General features: G+C 42.7%; 1 protein-coding gene across 1 annotated transcript in view; it reads left to right on the plus strand.

Moving 5' to 3' along the window:
* Nucleotides 1-1,239: 1,239 nt before the first annotated feature.
* The window catches only part of LOC149312279 (testin), a 43,506-nt gene continuing 29,847 nt past the window's right edge, over nucleotides 1,240-14,898 (plus strand). The window contains exon 1 of the mRNA XM_089524325.1: nucleotides 1,240-1,368. Within this exon, the coding sequence (XP_089380451.1) occupies nucleotides 1,342-1,368 (27 nt within the window). The 5' untranslated portion in view covers nucleotides 1,240-1,341. The remainder of the gene's footprint in view (nucleotides 1,369-14,898) is intronic.

Below are 14,898 nucleotides of genomic sequence, written 5' to 3' on the forward strand. Positions count from 1 at the left end.
ACAGTCAGCCCTCCTTATCCACTGATTTTTTTATCCATGGATTCAAGCATCCATGGCTTGAAAATATTCAATAAAAGTATACATTCCAAGTAGCATACCTTGACTTTGCCATTTTATAGAAGGGACACCATTTTGCTATGCCATTGTATTTAATGGGACTCGAGCATCCACTGCTCTTGTTATCCACTGGGGTCCTGGAACCAAACCTCAGGGGATAACAAGGGCCCATGTACAATATAATAACAGGGATAAGGAGTAACAAAATAACAGTTTTGAAATACAAAAAAAATAATAATCTAGGGGTAGCTGTGTTAGTCATATAGCAAATACAGTTAATATCCAATGATACCTTTGCGAAGTGGAAGGCTTTCATTGCTGGCATCCATAGTTTTTTGTGGGTTTTTCGGGCTATGTGGCCATGTTCTAGAAGAGTTTGTTCCTGATGTTTCGCCAGCATCTGTGGATGCCATCTTCCCTGAAACATCAGGAATAAACAATTCCAGACACATAGCCCACCAAAATCTAACGATACCTTTCTGGGGCAAACCTACATTCCCAATTGCATGTTGCAAGTTTTCGAAGTCACACTGGCTACTGTATCAATCTGATGAAGAAGCCAGTGTGACTTTGAAAGCTTGCAACATGCAATGGTGCATTTTGGTTGGCCCCAGAAAGGTATAACTGTTTGGATGCCATTGCATAAAATATCATATTTAATGTTATCTATGTATTTAATATAATATTCAATGTTATTGGATTAAATATAACCTTTAATGCTATTTATTATAATAATTAATATAATACTTAATATAATATTTAATGTTATTGAATTGAAAGATAACATTTTCTTCCTCCTTATTCCTACTCCAACTCCTGTAAAAAGCTCTTACTCCTTTACTCCAACAAACCTAACAAGTTACACTTCCCCATAATCCCATAGCATGGGGCCAGGGGAGTTAAAGCGGCGTCAAAGTGGGTTATCTCTGGCAGTGTGGATGTCTCTTCCCCAAAAGCCCGTTGGAAAAAAGGGGGGAAGTCTTCTTTTTGGCCTCAGCGGTCCAATCCCGCTTCGATCGCGCGTTAAAGGATGCGTCCGCACCTCCAAAGAGCAAAGGTATTCGGAAGGCGAGGGGATTGGCTGTCAGAGCTGGCTGCTGCTGAGCCCTGATTGGATTCCGGGCTTCCTTTGTTCCATCCTCCGCCTTTGCTGCAGAAGCAGAGACTAGAGAGAGAGCGGAAGTTTGGCTGGACTCTCTGCAGAAGGAGGAGGAGGAGGGTCACTTGGAGCAGAGAGGGTCCAGCATTGCAGCAGAAAGAGCAGCCCTTGGACTGCACTCCAAGATGGATTTGGAGAGCAAGATGAAGAAGGTAAGCAGGGAGGGGGGAGAGAACCAGGGCGTCCTCCTTTTCCCGGACGCGTCCTCCATCCCCAGCCTGCTGTCCAGGAAGGGTTGTAAAACGTCCTTCATTTGGAGCATGACTTAAGAAGCATGGGTTTACATTTTTGTGCAGGGTGACCAAGACGCGTCCTCCATTCCTAGCCTTCTGGGTTGCAAAATGTCCTCCATTTGGGGCATGACTACATTTCTATGCAGGGGGACCAGACCTCCTCTATTCCCAGCCTGCTGTCCTTTCCAAAATGTCCTCCATTTGGAGCATGACTGAAGAAGCAGAGATCTAGATTTCTAGGAATGTTTTGAGCTCTTTTTTATATTATTTTGCCATGTCCTACATTTTTCTTGGAACCTCCTCCTTGTCGGTGAGGACCCCCCTGGTCACTCGCAGCTTGGAGGCTTGGGGCTCTCTGCAGGGTGATCAGCCACGTCCTCCTTTTACCGGACGCGTCCTCTCCATTTCAGCCTTCTGTCTAGGAGGAATGTCAAAATGCCCTCCATTTTGAGCATGACTTAAGTAGGGATTTCCATTTCCATGAGTGTTTTTGACAGCGCCTCCATTTTCCTTTGAATGTCCTCCATTTTGCAGGGCCTTGTCCTCTTTGGTGGTTGGGACATCTTGTCAACCTGGAAGGGAGACAAAAAAACATGGAGTGGGACAGAATCATTGTTTATGTGTACCTTCAAGTCCTTTTTGATTTAGGGCCACCCTACCATGGGGTTTTCTTGGCAAGAGCTTGTTCAGAGGAGGTTTGCCATTGCCACCCTCTGAGGCTGAGAGAGTGTGACTCGCCCAAGGTGGGCTTCCAGGGCTGAGCCGGATTTGAACCCTGGTCTCCAGAGCCCTAGGCCAAGGCTCAAACCACTACTCCAGGCTGCCTGTGGGTCAGGGAATCCATTGGCAAATTACCTGGATGACAGCCCTTCTGTCTTTTGGGTTCTTTCCATTGTTCTCTGCTTGGCTTTGGAAAATCCCAAACCTAAAATATATGCACACACAGACCTTTCCTTGCTGTCACTTTTTAAGCAACCTGACTCTTCACTTCCTTTAATGTCAGAGGACTGGGGGGGGGGGGGGGGTTGTTGGTTTACTTTTGGAATTTTAATTAATTATTTACTCATTTATTTATATGTCACCTTTCTCTCGGAAAGAGACCCAAGGCAGCTTACAGATAAAATAGTTCAATATTTATTTAGGTGAGAATTTAGGCATTATGTGGTTGGTTGAAGGCCTATTCCTGAGTAAATTGACTGGGGCGACGCTTAGCGGTTATTAGCCCTTTGGATGTGTAGTCACAGACTTAGATAAATGTTGTGTCTCCCTTATCTGGAAATGAAACCCAAAACGTTTTTCACAGGTGGCTGAGAGAGTGACACTTTTGCTTTCTGAGGGTTCAGTGAGCACAAACTTTGGTTCATGCTATTAAAATGTATGTAATGTGTATAAAATGACCTTCAGGCTATGTGTGTAAGATGTGTATGAAACAGAAATACATTTTATATTCAAATTTGGCTCCAAGGTAACACATTATGTACATACAGGTAAATACAGGTATTCTGAAATCCGCAAAAATCGGAAATCCTAATTGCTTCTGGTCCAAGCATTTTGTGTAAGAGAGACTCTCAGCCTTTACTACAAGGCTATGCATGCTTGCTTAGAAATGAGTTGTCATTGAGCTCTGTGAAGTTTATGACCAAGTTTGTAAAAGTTTTTTTGTTAAAAAAAACATACTGGGTAAATGTATGATGGAGAAAAAGCACTGGTACGTTATTTTATTTTATTTGAGTACTAGAGGTAATCATTTCCTCTCACATTCCCTGTCCCCTCTAATCTTTGGCCACTGTTCTCACAGTAGTTGGGAAAGAATGAGTTTTCTTTGCCACAGTGTAATTTTGTAAGCTGTCCCTATTGTAAAGAAAGGAATAGTGGAGGAACTTGGACAGCAAAGGTCTACTATTATTATTTACAAAAGACCTGCTTCTGAAGGCAGAAACTGGTAGAAGAGGTGGCATGGAATGAAACAGCAGCCAACATTTTGATACTCTTCTTTGGGGGGTGGCTATAGGGACTCCTGTGACGAGCACCTATGGCTGCATCTGCGCTGCAGAAATAATCCAATTTGACCCCACTTTAACTCCCATGGTTCAGTACTATGGAATTCTGAGATTCGTAGGTTGTTGTGCCACCAGAGGAATTCCATAGCATTGAGCCATGGTAGTTAAAGTGGGGTCAATCCCGATTATTTCTGCAGTGTGGATGCAGCCTACATCTCAGAATTCATCAGTACACTACCACATACCACAGATTCAGTCAACCATATTAAAATAAGATCAAATTGCAACTCTTCAATATAGTATCACAGCCCCACCTACTCATAATCAACAAGTGCTTCCCCACATGGGAATGTCCTCCAGGACAAATATTTCCTTATCTCCCCACCTAACATCTTAGGTTGGCTTTCCTGTGCCAAAATGTAAGGTCTTTTTCCTCTAGGTGGGCATGGCCTTAAGGACAGAAAGTGATCTGTGCTTCCTTGATAGCTTCTCCACTTTGTGCCCATAGGAGGGTCCACCTGGACCTCTTGACTCCTTTCAGGTTGTCTACTTTTAGGATATTGCTAAGCTACAAACAGCCCAGCTGTCCAGCATTTTGACATCATAATGCCAGTATTCATATCTTTTTATTCTTTTTTAAAAATAATCTTATAGTGATAGCAGTCGTATCTGAGGCTGCAGTCTCAATCTCTAGAGCTACTAGCTTGCTTGGGATGGAGGCAGCATGCCTGAGTTAACAGATGATAGCTCAAATGTGGAAAAGTACTGCCAGATGTGTCCCTATCAATAATACCTGGTGGAAAGGCCTCAAAATGGGGTACAGCAGGACACCACCAAGGTTGGATCTAAGCTATCCGAAGCCCCCATAGATCCACCACTCTCTGGCCTGACCTTGGCTTCTTGGGGAAGCCATTTGGAATGAAATACATATTTGTGGCTTTGACTTTTGAGGCTTTGATTATTTGCGGTTTTTGATTAATATGTTTTCTCTAGGAATCTCTAGGTCCTCCAGTGCAACTCTGCCAGAAGTTGGCCACAGAGATTTGCTATAAAACCTAGAAGTTCCTGGGGAAAACATTTCCATAGGCATATGTAGGTCCTCCAGCACGATCACCTTCTAGCAAATGTTGATCAGAGTTTCACTGGAGGACCTGGAGATTCCTAGCCAGTTATCCTCTCAAGTAAAAAGAATAGTGTTTTTTTTTATTTGTGGTTTTCTCCCTTTCATGGGGGACCTTCACCCCTAACCCCTGTGAATATGGAGGGACCATTGTACTTAGTTTCTCTTTCTCAGATATTACTAGCTTTTTTAAAAAAAAGGCTTCCTTGCAGACAACCAAATTAGAAACCGGTATGTTTTGTTCTACATATACATTTTCTCATACATTTATTGTGGACTCTGGAAAACAGAGAAACAGTTCATCCATTTGCAAGATAAATAATACAATATTGAACAGGGCTCCTCTAAAGCTCACAGATGGTTGTGTGTGTTGTATGAAACTGAGGTGAGTTTATTGCCATCTTTTAGTTTCCTGAAGCATAGCATATATCGATGCAAAATGTGGAAATGTGAATACAGTGGGCCCTTGGTATCCGTTAACCAGTTTGGTTCTAGGACCCCTTGGATAGCAAATTCCGTGGATGCTCAAGTCCCATTAAATGCAGTGTCGTAGTAAAATGGTGTCCCTTATGTAAAATGGTAAAATCAAGGTTTGCTTTTTAGAATATATATATATATATATATATATATATATTAGTCTTTTCAAGCCATAGATGGTTGAATCTGTGGATATGGAGGACCAACTCTACAACCACTTGCTGTGAGTGTAAGCTCATCATCCTGTTATGGATGACTTCAGCATTTTGTTCTGTTCATTTGTCTTAAACATTTAATTTTCCCAAGCTCTGAAGTTAAGTCAGGAAATGGAAAAATGGAGATCTTTTCTGCTCTAGGGAAGCCAAAAGTCTTGATGACAGGAATTTATCTCTCACTGTTTGCTCTGATGGATTCTGCCTGGGTGGCGACTGGGAGTTGGCGAGATAAGCTCTTTCTGAATTTATTATAGTTTTGTAATGCTACTGCATTAGAAGCAGCACAGCTGTTAAGCTTTTTGGCTTCTTATAACCCTGTTATTCTTATCTACAGCAGAGGCAGGAACTGAGTGTCCCTCTAGATGTTGGACTTCATCTCCCAATGACCTTTGCCAGCATAGGTGAGGAAGGCTCTGAGAGAAGCAGTCCAGCAACATCCGTAGAGATGCACAATTACACTACTCTTCTGTAGCCTTAAATCTGGTCTCACTGAGCTACCCAGTCTGTTGGGGTTTGGCAGCCTTCCTTTTTTTAGTGGGCAATCTGGCACAACTTGGGGGAACATGTGGCCCTCCAAATGTTGCTAGATTCCAATTCCCAGTAGTACTATAACTTGGTCAGTATTGGAGATGATGGGAGTTGTATTTCATCAACATCTGGAAGGACACAACATCCTGTTACTTCACCTAGTGTCTGTGTGTGGTATCAGCTTACTTACTGATAGCTAGTTGTACCTTAACTGTTATATATTCTTATCAAACATTTGCTTTGTGGATTCAAAAACCTGTTGGTGGAGCTAGACGTTCTTGTTTTTGAAACACAAAAACATGAAGTCAGCCCATTCTCAAGTGCTTTGAAATCTGGGCCCAGGAAACTTCCTAGCAATTCATACTGGTACAGCTCTGTGAGGTAGCACAAGACAGGCATGGTTTGTGGCTTGGTGCTCAAACCATTCACTCATTCTCCTGATGCAAATAGACTGAATTGGCACCCCATATCAATGGGAGTACAGACTAGAAGATCACACAGCCTGAGCATACTGACATGCACTGAACCACACTCATAGTTATATTTGCATGCTGATCCCTGCTGTAGAGAGAGCTAGCATGGTGTAGTGATTTGAGCATTGGATTAGAGACCAGGGTTTGAATCTCCATTAGGCCATGGAAATCCACTGGATGACCTTGGGCAAGTCACACTCTTCCAGCTTTAAGAGGAAGGCACAAAGGTGAACCCCCCTGAACAAATCATGTCAAGAAGGCCCCATGATAGGTTCATCTTGGAACTGACATAAGCCAGGAAGGACTTGAAGGCACACCACCACCACAAATTCCTATAGAGCTTGCAAATCCCTGGCTGTGTTTGCTGGGGTATTATTATTATTATTATTATTATTATTATTATTATTATTAACCTTTATTTATAAAGCTCTGTAAATTTACACAGCGCTGTACATATAATCTTTTTAATTAGATGATTCCCTGCCCTCAGGCTTACAATCTAAAAAGACACGACACAAAAGGAGAAGGGAGTGGTAGCCCAGAAAAGTACCTTGGGACAGAAAAAGTGGGCTAGATGAACTGTGTGTGGACCAGGTTGTGTGTACTTTCTTGCTCATAAGGCATTGGTATGTAAATTTCAGCTCTTCTGGTATGATTGCACCACATTTCCCATGAACTCTCATTGCCAGTGCCGGAAGGCTGCTGGGAGTTGTGATCCAACACGGTCTGGAAGGCCACAGAATGCTCATTCCTGTCTTAAGACATCAGGTAGATCTGGTAACAGTAAAAACAAAGCAATTGATGACATCACATCTTGATCTAAGACCAACAGATGTGTTCATGCCAAGTTGAGTTCTCTGAATGTGTGTCAGTGATGTCTAGATATAACAAAGGGCTTTCCTGTACCATTTGCACCAACCATTGCTTTCCGAATCACTACCATAAGTAGCTTGAAGTTGCATGACAAATCTTAATTGAACTGACTTACTGGAAGTTGAGGGAAATTGCTCAACATCCTTACTCACCAGAATTTATGAACATTAATCTACTGTAGTTATCTTTAAAAAATACCATTTTATTATCATTGTGCAGGAATACATGCCCATTACATAAATAGCATTTCTGCAATCATTATAGAGATGAACGTGTAATAAATGTTTGGATAACAGGAGGAAACTTGAAAAAACAGAAGTATATAAAGAGGTAAAAGGGAAGAAAAGGCAACTTAGATGATCAATTTCTGTAGAAAGTGGAAATACTCTGTTCTTATCTCAGATGGTTTTGTTTAGTGAAGTCGGGTAAGTTCACCGGGAAATGGCTTTGTCTGTGTACCTTCTTAGAAAGAGGCATGGATATGCAATCTTGTATACATTACATTTTCAGACAGTACAGCTTTTTGTTTAGTATATAAAAGAGGGCTGATATAATTGCCCATAATAGTGAAATTGAGGTGGAGGAAGTTTAATAAAATTGTGTTACATACAGCTTTGACTGGCAATATGTCAGTGTTTATTTTAAGGCAACTTGTGGCCCTCCAGATATCACTGGACTGCAACTTTATGACCCTCATCATTGACTGTGCTGGCTATGCCTGATGGGAGTTATAGTCCATTTGGAGGACCGTCTAGTCCTTTTACAAAGAGAGATCAGGTTTGTGAAGTCGAAGGCTTTCATGGCCAGCATCCAGTTTTTTTGTGGATTTTTCGGGCTATGTGGCCATGTTCTAGAAGAGTTTATTCCTGATGTTTCATCAGCATCTGTATCTGGCATCTTCAGAGAAAGATATCAAATTGTTCAAATTGAGATCAAGTGCAGACTTCCCTCTCCCCAAAAAGTGATGGTTTAGTGATGTAGCTATTTTAATATTTTTCTATTTCCCCAGGATATTTTGCATGGAAACATGGATCTGTTGATGAATAAATGTTTGCTTTTGTATGATGTCACAACTATTATGCATCATGCAGAATGAAGCAATGTGTTTTCCAGCTCTTATTGACTTTATCAGGTAAAGAATCTGGTGGAGGAAAGACATAAGAAATGATATTTTTAAAAAGAGTTTCTTTGGCGTGGTAATACCGCCCCTTTTATCTCCAGGTTGGGGCAGGGCAGCCTCACCGGCAGCCCTGTGGCCCCAATCCAGAGTTTTTCTGGACCATGGAGAAGCGGACCCTTTCTCCCCAGTGTCATTCCCGCAGCCATTTGGTGGCTGCAAGAACGAGGCGCACACCTAGAAGGAGCTCCATTTTGGAGCTCCTTCTTGCGCCGCACCGTTTGGATGCGGCACATGCATGATGTAATCATGGCGGCCCCCGTGTAGATGGGAATCCGCCATGATTACAGCACCGCTGCTACGTACTAGGGTTGTGGGACATGCGGACGCTCCGCACCCAGGCAACCCTTGTACATGGCCTGGCTAGTGCAAAGCACCAGTCTGGATCACGCCTTAGAAAATGCAACTTTTCTTCCACGTTGTTCTTGGGAGAATAGAAAATTGGAAGAGGGGCCACATATTTTTCTTGTAAATATATCTTCTGGAACACTGAAAAATGGCACTACTGAGGGAATATTTTCAAGCTTACCCATAGGAATACAAGTTGCTTATTATGGCAGGGAGAACTGATGTTGCTAGGAAGACCTTAAACAAAAAGGAAATTTATGAATGATATCTTTTACCTTTATGGTCAGCCACACAAAATTTCTGCATTTAGAAATAAATGAAAATGAATGTTTATGAAAAGGTTTAGAAAGCCAGTTCTGGAAGAATATAAAGTCTGGTAAGGATAAATAATATGTCAGCGTATGCATAAACAATAAGGCAGAAAAAAAGCACTCAAGTATAAGCTCTTCTTAATGAATACTGTCCTTGCAATTCACGGATGGCCAGCCTGTGGCCCTACAGTTGTTGGGATACAAATCCCATCAACTCTGGCCAGTAATGGGAGGTGCAATCCCACAACATCTGAATGATTGTAAGTTGCTTTAATTAATTAGAACGACCTTCCTTTTCTCCTTCCTAAATTTCAAGAAATATATTATGAAGTAGATTCATCCATTCCAGTCTCAGCACAGAAACACATCCAAATATTTCAAACAATGTTTGGGCAACTCTGGCTTTCTTTGTTAAAAATAACGACTCCAATGAATGTGGCTGGATAGAAAACGTTGATCCTCTGTAGCCTTTTTCCCCCCAGACTGCCTGGATATAGAAAAATACATAAATCTCAGGCTTCAGTGTCTTCTAGTTACTTGACCTCATGTAAAATTAGAAGACCCAGGGAAAAGTACATCTGGAAAACATGATTATGTTCCCCACCCCCAACCCTTTTCTCCCTTTTTTCTGTCTGGTTTTTGCCTTCATATCGTTTCCAACTTATGGTGACTTTGTCACAAGGTTTTCTTGGCAAGTTTCTTCAGAGAGGGTTTACCATTGCCATCCTCTGAGGCTGAGAGTGTGTGACTTGCCCAAGGTCATTCATTGGGTTTCCATGGCTAAGATGGGATTTGAACCCTAAGCTATATCACAGGGTTGTTTTAGTAGTTCAGACTACTACACCATGCTGGCTCACCAAATAGCCATTAGTATATGGTTCTCTATAGAACAGTCATAAATTATGGCTTGACTATTAATTCTATAAACTACAAGCTGAGAATGAGTTTTTTAATTGGTTTATGGTGTAACTGTAATAGTTAAAAGGCTTGACTGCGGCATGTCCCCATGGAGGCATGAAATTTACTGGCTGACCTTTGAAGCAAACATTCTTCAGATTGAACTACCTCACAGGCTTGTTGTGAAAATTAGGGCTGCTGCCACACTGCAAAAATAAAGCAGTTTTTTAAAACTATCATGGCTCAATGCTTAGACATTCTGGAATTTGTAGTTTTGTGAGATATTTAGCCTTCCCTATTGGAGAGCTTTTGTGCCCCCAGCAAACTACAAATCCCAGGATTTCACAGCATTGATTCATGGAAGATAAAGTGGTGTCAAGCAGCTATATTTCTGCAATGTGACAACAGCCAAAGTGGGATGAAAGAAAGTCTCATACACCACAGAAAAGCAGAATATGAATGTAACAAAGTTAAAACATGCATATTTTTCTAAGTGCCATTACAAAGAAAGACACCTAATTATCTCCTAGGCCACATTTAACTTTCATCAACTCTGGTTCTACACAAGAAAAGGAGAGGGGAGAAGATAGTAAAGCATGTGGGACAGATGGGGAGTAAAATTATCACTTTTGAAGCATTTGTCAAAGATATTACGCTGCTGAATAAAGAATGGGAGGGATGATATGAAGTAAATCAGCTTTTGTCACTGCATGGTTTGTAGTAAGTCAGTTTTTATCCTCTTTCTACAGGAACACTTAGGAGGGAGGTTGAAGTCTATAGTGCCGTGGATGCAAAATAATTAGTAATATCACACATATTAGTTACATTCATGTTTAGTCATACACACACCAGCTTTTTCCTTTTTCCAAGATTTGGGACTAAAAAGACACACACACACACACACCCTGTAAAAATGACAGAGTTCATCTGGGAGAATGTCAAAACTGAACTTCAGATTCAGATGAGGGATAAGGGTGTTTATATAGAAAGAGTACTCTTTTGTTGGGGGGGGGGTGGTTGATGTTATTAGGCCAGATCTTAATTACTAGTATACTATATTATACTTCAGTGCCTTCCCATGGAGGGATGAACAAATGTCAGCACAAAGATTAATGCTGGCATTGGAGGGTTAGGGGACTCAAAAACTTATACAGGATTGCTGCCTGCGTTACTTGAGTGTCTTTACATTTAAGCAGGCTGGAAAATTAAGGTCTCTTGAATTGCCTTCTCTCATTTACAGATACATTACTCCATGAAGACAAATGGCAAGGTATTTATCTTGGGCAGCATCTTTATTGCGGAAATAATCCGGTTTGACACCACTTTAACTGCCGTGGCTCAGCGCTGTGGAATTCCAGGGATTGTAGTTTGCTGTGGCAGAGAAGACTAAATCTCTCACAAAATGACTATTCGCAGAATTCCATAGCATTGAGCCATGGCAGTTAAAATGGTGTCACATTGGATTGTTTCTGCAGTGTGGATGCAGTCTTGGTTACTGATATAAAGAATGGGATGAGCTAGAGATTGAGAAACAAGATGTTTATCCATCACACTGCAATGTCATGTCATGCAAAGAAAGCTGGTTGAATCTTAATAATAAGCCAAAATCAAGTCTCACAGAAAACATCCTTTGTATACCCAGAACTAATTGTTTAGAACTAGCCTGCGGCTAAATAATTATGAATGTGTTATTTATTACTTCGTGCAGTGATTCACTGAGTGCATTAATGTGCTAGGAAAGCCTTTAAAATGAGTCATGCATCCCCTGCACAGATGAAATTTCATATTCACTGAAATCTTGATAATTTAAAAGCTGAAGTGCTAAGCAATGCTCTGAGTATGATGAACACTATACATCTTTGGCAGAGGCTGTAATTTTTCCTAGTGTCTGTGTTTCCCATTAACTTTGCCATGGAGAGTCTGAGAGGGATACAGTTCACGCTTTATGAAACCCCTGCTAGTGGAGCCTTTGTTCTTCACTGGAATTCGCTTTGCCCTGTCTGTGACACTGGTGAACTCCATAAAATGTGTCAGTAGGTCACAGACAGGCATGGCATTTGCATGCTGCAATCACAGAGATTGCCCCAGGAAAGGAGGAATTGGCACTGAGACATAGGATTCCTCTGTACATGAATTGTGGCATTTTTTTCTTTTGCAAAAAAGGATGAATGGGTGAAACAGGTTCCTGCTCAGATGACCACTCCAAATTTTAATGGTTGGTGTCTGCCTTTCTTATATAAAGTGTTTATATTAAATGTAGGTCACATCCAGGATTTCCCTGTCCAGAGAAAATGGCAGAAGGGCAAGCAAAGAAACAGACCTGGTATGAAAAAGAAAATTGGACTGCAAGCCATGCTTAGTTAGCATGCAGCAGGGAAATGTCTGCTCCATCTCGATTTGTTCACTGCCAAATGCCCCTTGATCCTTGTTCTTGTTGTGCATGTCTTCATACTTGTTATTTTGTAGCTGCTACCTTGGAAACCAGCTCCAAGTAAAAAATGGATCTCTCGTCACAGTTCTAATAAATCTTACAGCTAGATTCAGCACCCATCCTAGAGCAGGATGGGAAAGCAAAACCAAGTGGAAAACTCTGTTCTTAAACAATTTTAGAGTTCTTTCATGTGCAAGGAATGTTACGGCAGTGAAATTAACTCTACTTCATAAGTGTTAGAACTGCCGGTTGGCAAGGTAGACCTGAATTTACCTGTGTGTTTGGGGATTCTTTGAAGCAGGTCCCGATATTGTGTGAGTTATCTGTGGGGCACTTACTCAGCAGGGCGGTTCGGTCATAAAGTGACCTCATCCAACTGTAAAGCAAGAAAACCATATGGAATGTTTCCCTTCAACCTACACACCAAGGCAATCATGGTTTCTTCCCATTTTAAACTCTTGTCATTAAAAAAACCTTTTCTCTGTTCTGTTGGCATTGAATGTAATTGCAACAGACCTCTTAATATCATCTATAAAAGCCTCACATATATGTTCTCTCAAGCTGCATCGACACTGCAGAAATAATCAGTTTGTTATCACTTTAACTGCTGTGGCTCAAGGCTAGGGAATTCTGGGAAATTTAGTTTCAAACTGGATTATTTCTGCAGTGTGGATGCAGCCTTAGTGATGATTAAATGGCCCTATTGCAACAACCAGTGCAGTTCTTTTCCCTTCTACTGAAGCAGAAGGGTGCTGATCTGCCAATGTAAAGGGGGTTGTTCCCACTTAAGATTTGAAACGATTTAAAATACAAAGTTTTTAATAAAATCGATTCAAAATAACACTGTTCTTATCCCGCTATCCAAATCGCTTTGTTCATCGTTCCCATCTGGTTATTTAAATCGAAGTTTTTACCTGCAAGCGTTCCTACTTGGCATGAAATCGGTGTTTAAATAAAGCGATTCTTCTCCTCCATACCTTATTTGGAGCTGTCAATCAATAGTACGTCAGAATGACGTAACGTTAATCCGGAATATTTGGAAGCGATTTATCTTTTGGCATCGTTTCCATTTCATTGACTGTTTGTGAATTTAGCGAATTTAGGAAAGCGAATTTAGGAAACCCAAGCTCTTTCCAGAGGAACTATGGGATAGGTTTTGCATGACAGCATCCCCTCTTCATGTCTCCCAAGACAGCCAGGGAGAATCCCTTCAGAGAGCACAGAGATCAATGAAGGAGGCTGCTGGAAAAGCAGGGAGGGAGCACTCTTCCCAAAGATTCTCTTTCCAGGGTTGGAGGAGAAGGCAGATTCCATTTGAGAAAGGGAGGGAGAAAGGCTCTATCCCCCCCCCCCATTGATCAGAGCCCTTCCTTGCCTGGGCGAGATCAGATGCCTCCTCGCGAGGAGCCTTCCCTTCCCTGCCTGGGCGAGATCAGATGCCTCCTCGCGAGGAGCCTTCCCTTCCCTTCCCTGCCTGGGCGAGATCAGATGCCTCCTCGCGAGGAGCCTTCCCTTCCCTGCCTGGGCGAGATCAGATGCCTCCTCGCGAGGAGCCTTCCCTTCCCTGCCTGGGCGAGATCAGATGCCTCCTCGCGAGGAGCCTTCCCTTCCCTGCCTGGGCGAGATCAGATGCCTCCTCGCGAGGAGCCTTCCCTTCCCTTCCCTGCCTGGGCGAGATCAGATGCCTCCTCGCGAGGAGCCTTCCCTTCCCTGCCTGGGCGAGATCAGATGCCTCCTCGCGAGGAGCCTTCCCTTCCCTGCCTGGGCGAGATCAGATGCCTCCTCGCGAGGAGCCTTCCCTTCCCTGCCTGGGCGAGATCAGATGCCTCCTCGCGAGGAGCCTTCCCTTCCCTGCCTGGGCGAGATCAGATGCCTCCTCGCGAGGAGCCTTCCCTTCCCTGCCTGGGCGAGATCAGATGCCTCCTCGCGAGGAGCCTTCCCTTCCCTGTCTGGGCGAGATCAGAGCCCAAGCGGGCAGGGAATGCCTCTTCGAGAGGAGCCTTCCCTTCCTGCCTCTCCTCCGTTAGAAATGGGCTCTCCCCACACAGAGGGGAGGTTGCAAAAATAAAAATAATCCTTATCTCTTATTGAAAGACCACAGCGGACAAAGGGGTGAGGGAAGCAAAAATGGCGACAGCCATGACAGATGGGGACAGAAAGGGCAACTCCCCCAAGGTCCGCTCCTCCCATCCATCTAACACGATTCAAAGGCTGTCGTTCCTATTTAAATACTCCGGTTCCTAACTCGAATCAATGGAAAAACGTAGGTCGGACCCTAGTGTTTTTTTAACATGCGTTAAATGAGGAAAGCTCGAATTAAATTTCTATCCCACTCTATGATTCGATTTGTAGTGGGGACAATTGCGGGTTGCTCTAGAACCGTTCTAGGTTTAAATCGGATCCTAATAGGAACGCCACTCCTTGGATTCGATTCAGAACGCGGGGTTTCACCTAGTGGGAACAACCCCAAGGAAAGTGTTTTGGACTATAGGTCTTATCATCCGCAGACAGCATGGCCAGGAACTATGGGGTCAGTCATGCAGAATTTGTGGAGGCAACTAGGTTGACTACCTCTGGCCTAAGACTTTGCAGGGAAGCT

This window comes from Sceloporus occidentalis, unplaced genomic scaffold, assembly GCF_023333645.1.
Source record: "Sceloporus occidentalis isolate IW3139 unplaced genomic scaffold, rSceOcc1.0.p SCAF_5, whole genome shotgun sequence".
NCBI classification, from domain to species: domain Eukaryota; kingdom Metazoa; phylum Chordata; class Lepidosauria; order Squamata; family Phrynosomatidae; genus Sceloporus; species Sceloporus occidentalis.